Source organism: Brassica oleracea, chromosome C9, assembly GCF_000695525.1.
Source record: "Brassica oleracea var. oleracea cultivar TO1000 chromosome C9, BOL, whole genome shotgun sequence".
NCBI classification, from domain to species: Eukaryota; Viridiplantae; Streptophyta; class Magnoliopsida; order Brassicales; family Brassicaceae; genus Brassica; species Brassica oleracea.
In genome coordinates, this window is record NC_027756.1 from 45,073,771 (window position 1) to 45,080,519 (window position 6,749).

The following is a 6,749-nucleotide window of genomic DNA, read 5'->3' on the forward strand; positions in this document are numbered from 1 at the left end:
TGCTCTTAGGGCATCCTTATTGGGGTCCTGAAAACAAGTCCTACATCTATTTGGGCTTAAAAGAAAATGAAAAATGATGAAATAGCTAAGATATATGGATCGAAAGTCCTTTGTTAAGAGATTTTGTGGGCTGGTCCTTGGGCACAGGTGGCAGCGTTTGATTGGAGTGAAGAAATCAGGGCATCAACTGAACCCATTCATCTCACAACTCTCTCCTCTCTCCTGCATGTCTATCTGAACGGCGATACCAAAGGCGATCGATACTCTCCGATCTCTCGTCGTGCTCGTCTCACCACTCTCTCGTCGCGCTCTTCTCACCACTCTTTCGTCGCTCTCGTCTCACCACTCTTTCGGACCGATCTATTCTCCGACCCAAACTTCTCCGCCGATCTCAATCAAAAAGGTATGTCAATTTATCTCCTCCGCATGTGATTCTTGTTGATGTTTGTTGTGATTGCTTGATTCCGTGTGTAGATTATAAAAATTGGGAACTTGTAGTTTTCATTAATTACAGTAGATTATAAAAATTGGGATCTCCTCCGCATGTGATTCTTGTTGATGTTTGTTGTGATTGCTTGATTCCGTGTGTAGATTATAAAAATTGGGAACTTGTAGTTTTCATTAATTACAGTAGATTATAAAAATTGGGATCTCCTCCGCATGTGATTCTTGTTGATGTTTGTTGTGATTGCTTGATTCCGTGTGTAGATTATAAAAATTGGGAACTTGTAGTTTTCATTAATTACAGTAGATTATAAAAATTGGGATCTCCTCCGCATGTGATTCTTGTTGATGTTTCGTTGAATTGGTGTGATGTAGTAGTACTATTAAACTTGTTATCTTTGATGTGTTATCCCACTTCTTGTGTTTTTTGTGATGAAATTTTTACGGTTTACAGATGCGATGCTTGTTTCATTTGCGGATTGTTTCACTTGCCGTTTGTATCATTTGTTGTTAAATGTTAATGTTTTATGGCCGATGAACCTCTCTAGCTTCTTTTCCAGATTAGAGTAGTGGTTAAATGTAAATGTTAATGTTTTATGACGATTGTAGGTTGTGGTTAGTTGTCGTTTCATGTCAGTGTAGTTGTTAATGCTAAATTAAAACTGGAATGCAACCAGATACTGTTTTTGTTTACAACGATGACAAGAATGGCTGTTCTGATTTGCGTGATGCATTGTGATGTCTGAAAGTATAACCAAAGGAAACTTTTAATTAAATGAAAATGTGACCGATTGTTTTAGCTTTGTAGGTGTTAGATGGGTAATAACTCATCATTAGACTTTGGTAGATAATTGTTAGGTGATTCTCACTTATTACTTGTTACCGTTTCAACCATAAAATCCCATCCTCTTCTTCCTTTGCTCTTCGCTTAACTCCATACTCTTCTTTCTCTACTCTTTGCTTAACCTTGTGCCATGGATCCAAGGAATCCTGACATTCCCCATCAAAACTTTCGATATGAATGTACTCCCTCTAGTGTAAACTTTGGAGAACCCGATATCCCTCCTTTCAGCTCCCAACAATCTCAGGCTCCAGCTTTGAGTGAAGACACACCTGCGGGGCGTCGGGAGAGAAAGAATTGGACCCCTGCGGATGATGAGGTTCTAATAAGCGCCTGGCTGAACACGTCTAAAGACGCCGTTGTTGGAAATGACCAGAAGTTTGGCACCTTCTGGAAACGAGTAGAAGCTTACTACGCAGCAAGTCCTCATGCGTTAGAGGGTTGCGGTGGGAGATCTCATAACAATTGTAAGCAGAGGTGGTCAAAGATCAATGACCAGACGAACAAGTTCTCTGGAGCATACGCTGCTGCAGAGAGACAAATCACCAACGACCAAAATGACAACGATGTCCTAAAGGTGGCTCATGACATCTACTACTCGGACCAGAAATCAAAGTTTACCTTAGAGCATGCTTGGTGTATCTTGAGGCATGAACAAAAGTGGTTAAGCCTCAACAGTCCTAAGACTACTGCTTCTGGTAAGAGAAAAACAACTGAGTCGTTTTCACAAGCTTCGAGCACCAGTGTTGGTGACCAAGAGATGCGGCCCGAAGGTATCAAGGCTGCAAAAGCAATCAGAAACAATGGTAAAGGGAAGGGTTTCGAGGAGTATAAGAGCATGTGTGAGCTGAAGATGGACGATTTGGCAATGAAGGAGAAACTATGCAAGCTCTCCATACTTGACACTCTCCTTGCTAAGAAGGAACCACTTAGCGAGAGTGAAGAAATTGTCAAGAATAAACTGCTAGCCAAGTATTTTTAACTTTGAATGTCATGTTTGAACTTGTTGTGTTCTTTGAATTTAATGTTTTCACTTCCTTGTCTTCTATGAAATTTTAATAACTTGTGTGTTCTCTGTTTTCAAAAAATTAAATAAAATGGGATGTTCTCTGTTATCTAAAAATTAAATAAAATGGCTTCATCTCACAATATAAAAAGTGTGTTCTCTGTTTTATGGTTACGTATTTATTTTTTACAGCTCCTCTGTTTTCTCTGCAGGTTAAGGAACCTATGGGACTGGATTACAGCTATACGCAGCCGTCTATGTCGGAGGACTATTATGGTGACTACTCAGCCGACAGTGGGCACAGCCAAACAGAGGCTAATATACAGCTGGACCAAGCTGAGATTGATGCGGCGCGACGTCACTACCCACCGCAGCCTGAAGTTGAGTTTGGCTTCCCGAAGGAATGTTACTGCGGTGGCGAACCTCTTATAGCCACATCCCACACAAGAAATGATCCAGGGCGGAGGTACTACACCTGTGCAAACGTCGAGGACGGAGACTGCCATGTCTGGAAGTGGTGGGATGTGGCAGCTACGGAGGAGATCAGAGCCATATCGACACAGTGTAGCCATCTCTGTGATAAGGTAGATTATCTAACGTTTCTGAGTGATTACGAGACGCATCTTAACCAGGTAAAGCTACTGCATCACGAGACAGAGCAGAGGTTGGTTAGGCTAGAGAGAATTGGAAAAGGCTTTGAACTCGTTGTAGGTGTTCTCATTGTTATGTTAGTGATAATATGCGTGGTCCTAATGTTTAAGTAACCGCATCACTTGATTGGAGGCTTTGTTGTGAACCATGTATCCTATGTGTCTAAGTAGAATCTGAATGTGTATGTGACCTCTTATGTTGGAGGCTTTGTTGTGAAACTCTTATGTTTAACGGCTTTTTTGTCAACTCTTTAGTATGACATGTTGTAAACTCTTATGTTTAACGGCTTATGTTTAACGGCTTTTTTATAACCGCAGCACTTGTTTAAAGTGCACATGTAAAACGATTACAACCAATTATCACATGTCTTTGTTTGTTTCTGCAACAACAAAACAATTTAGACTCACAAGATGAACAAGAAGCATCACGGGTGTTACGAACCATCAAACTTGTAAGCACTCATCTCCTTATTCTATAAAAGCACGCATGCCGTGTGTTTAGAAATACACACAAATCCCCCTTCTTCTACTCTTACTTCAATCACCATTTCTATTTTCCACCTTTATCTTATATGGCATCTTCATCTCGTTATCATTATCACTACCATGTAGATGACGATGCAGATTTAGACGCCCCGTTAGAAGAATTTTTAAACAACTACAATTCTTTTCCAGAACCAAAAGAAAGAAAAAAATGTGTTTTTATCGAAAGAAACCGAGAAGAAGGCGACAAGCAGCTCTGGAATGATTATTTTACCGAAACTCCAACATATCCACACAATATATTCCGTCGCCGGTTTCGAATGAACAAGTCATTGTTCTTGACTATTGTCCATCGGCTCTCTACAGAAATTGAGTATTTTCAAGCTTAAGAAGATGCAGTTGGACGGAAAAGTCTATCTCCGCTACAGAAATGTACTGCAGCAATTCGTCAATTGGCTTATGGTGGTGGAGCTGATATAGTTGACGAATATGTACGACTTGGTGAAACAACAGCTAGTAAATGTTTGCACCTTTTTACCGCTGGAATAATCCAGTTGTTCGGAGATCATTATCTCAGGCGTCCCACAGAGGAGGATCTTCAAAGACTACTCAACAAAGGAGAAGAACGTGGATTTCCTGGGATGGTGGGAAGCATCGACTGTATGCATTGGGAGTGGAAGAATTGCCCCACCGCTTGGAAAGGAATGTATTCAAGGGGAACCGGAAAACCAACAATTGTGTTGGAGGCGGTTGCTTCATATGACCTCTGGATATGTCACGCATTCTTTGGAGCTCCAGGTACTATGAACGATCTTAATATTCTTGATCGATCACCAGTTTTTGATGAAATTATTAACGGGATGGCTCCGGAAGTAAATTTCTATGTCAACGGAACCGAGTACAATTTGGCCTACTATCTGGCGGATGGTATTTATCCAAAATGGGCAACTTTTGTTCAATCTATCCCACTACCACAGGGTGAAAAAAATTCTTTATTTGCTAAAACCCAAGAATCCGTTAGAAAAGATGTTGAGCGTGCATTTGGGGTCCTGCAAGCTAGATTCATCGTTGTTAGAAATCCATCTAATTTATGGAGTAAAAACAAAATATCATATATTATGAAAGCATGTCTCATATTTCATAATATGATTGTTGAGGATGAACGAGATGCAGACACGGTTGAGGAATTTCGAGATGATGATCTTAGGGCAACCGTCAAAAAGTCTACAAAACACGGCAATATAATCGGTCGTCGCAAAGAAGTTCGCAATCCACAAATCTATCACCAATTAAAAGAAGATTTGGTTGAACATATATGGAAAAAATTTGGACATTTTCAAAATTAAGTTTTTAAAAATTCAATAAAATGTATGTTTTTTTTTCGGATTTTGTAATATTTTTTTTGTTTTGCAAGTTTGTACTGTTTAAGTTTTTTATAATTCGATATACTGTTTAATATTTATTTAAAACTAATCAATTATTAAATAAAAATATTACTAAGAAACAATTTTAAATCCTACTGATAAACTCCTCTTTTACCTATGTTTCTTGCCTTTGTATCTAAAGGGAACAATATTAATAAAAAAACATTGGGACTTCGTAATAAGGACTATCAATGGGGTTGCTCTTAATTGCTAAATTATATTCTTTTTTTGATCAAAGTAGTCAGAGAGAATAATTCAGCAGAGGTAAAAAAGATAGATCTCATGGTGAAAAATATAAGAACTCGAGTAGATTTGCATAATAATTGATCAAGGGTTTCTGGATTTGTACAGTACGGATCCAACTGGTGATCAGAAGTCAGAAGTCAGAAGTCAGAAGTCAGAAGTCAGAAGTGAAGGTCTTTTCTACTTTTTTATCCTCTTCTCTTATTGTATTTAGAGGTCCCATTAAAGAAAGACTAAGGTGTTGTCTGTGTCATGTGGAAGAAAAACGGGTCGAAAACGAAAATAGATGAAATTTAGGGTACACAAAAGTGTCAGATAGGAGAGAAAATACAGAGGTGTGGACCTGTCTGCAAAGAAAAAGTGTGTGAGTTATTAAATGCAACTTGTCAAGTTCTCCTTATCACATATGGTTCGATGCATCTTGTGATTTATATACACTGACACTCTTCGCTTGTTGTCCTCGTATTTATACCATCCATGTTGTTAGAAACTTAGAATTGTTATTTTGAAAGTTTAAAGATCGATATCATAATAGTATATTTCGAATATTTGACACAGTTACTTACAGGTAGTAAAACTAATGGAAAACTCCTGTAGAATTCTTTTTACATTTCTTTTATGTAACTTCCTTGCTGTAAATGTAAGTATTGTTTTGTATTTTTCACTTATTGCTTAGTTTTTCTTTTTTCATATGCATGTATTTTTTGTGGGTTTCTTAGATTAAACTTATTTAGTCTTATTGGGCTCAAGTCCTACATCAAAGTGAGCTAGGCTCAATATTTTATGTCAATAAACCTGCACCTATTTGTAGCAGATTCAAGAAGCCTACGCATATGAACCAACTTCTTACCGATTGGGTTTTAGTAAAGAATATTTTTTTCTTCGTTGATAACTCATCAGCATACATGTCATATATATTTCATTGTGTGTTATAATCAGCATTTGTAGTAGTATAATCTAGTAGGCCACAGATCTGTGATATTTTTTTTTGTATAGTCTATAACTCCCACACGCATATTACTGAAATACTGAATTCCAGTTTGGGTTATAACATATGAAGACATCACTAGTACAAACTATTAAGTTTGGGTTATAACATATGAAGACATCACTAGTACAAACTATTAGACTATACACTGCATAAAATCTGCATAAAATAAGGGTTTAAAATCACAATGTCCCCCATTCCACTACAGAAAACAGCGGTATTCTGACGGACATTCCGACGGAAAATGAAATCCTCGGAATATCCCTCGGAATTTCCTCGGAATATACCGACGGAATTCCGAGGAAATATCAATCCGTCGGAATATTCCGAGGAAATTCCGAGGAAATTCCGAGGAAAAATGTGTTCCTCGGAAAAAACCGATGAATTCTGAGGAAATATTATAGCCGTTGGGGGATTTTACAAAATTCCGAGGAAATTCCGACGAACTAGCCTTTTCCGTCGGAATTTCGTCGGAATTTCCTCGGTCTGTCGGCAAGATTTAAACTATAAATACAAGCACTCCTCTTCCTCTTCATTCACTCCATATCTTCATCCTCCCTCTTACTCTATTTACACACAAATTTGATTCATAAAAAATATGTCTTCTTCAAATTATTTTCGTTCTTGGATCGATCGACCTCATTTGGATCCGAACACGAGATTGCTTACG

The 6,749-nt window shown here is 38.2% G+C and overlaps 2 protein-coding genes across 2 annotated transcripts; both read left to right on the forward strand.

Annotated features, from left to right (window-relative positions):
• Window positions 1-120: 120 nt before the first annotated feature.
• On the forward strand, window positions 121-3,225 carry LOC106317348. Its single transcript, XM_013755178.1, has 2 exons — window positions 121-403; window positions 2,504-3,225. The coding sequence occupies exon 2, from the start codon at window positions 2,516-2,518 to the stop codon at window positions 3,053-3,055; it is 540 nt and encodes a 179-aa protein (XP_013610632.1). The 5' UTR covers window positions 121-403; window positions 2,504-2,515; the 3' UTR covers window positions 3,056-3,225.
• Window positions 1,419-2,267, forward strand: LOC106315141 (glutathione S-transferase T3-like). Its single transcript, XM_013752903.1, has one exon. The coding sequence runs from the start codon at window positions 1,419-1,421 to the stop codon at window positions 2,265-2,267; it is 849 nt and encodes a 282-aa protein (XP_013608357.1).
• Window positions 3,226-6,749: the final 3,524 nt, after the last annotated feature.

What these genes read in the sequence shown, in the direction of transcription:
- LOC106315141 (XM_013752903.1), top strand. Translation starts at nt 1,419, where the DNA reads ATGGATCCAAGGAATCCTGACATTCCCCATCAAAACTTTCGATATGAA.
- LOC106317348 (XM_013755178.1), top strand. Translation starts at nt 2,516, where the DNA reads ATGGGACTGGATTACAGCTATACGCAGCCGTCTATGTCGGAGGACTAT.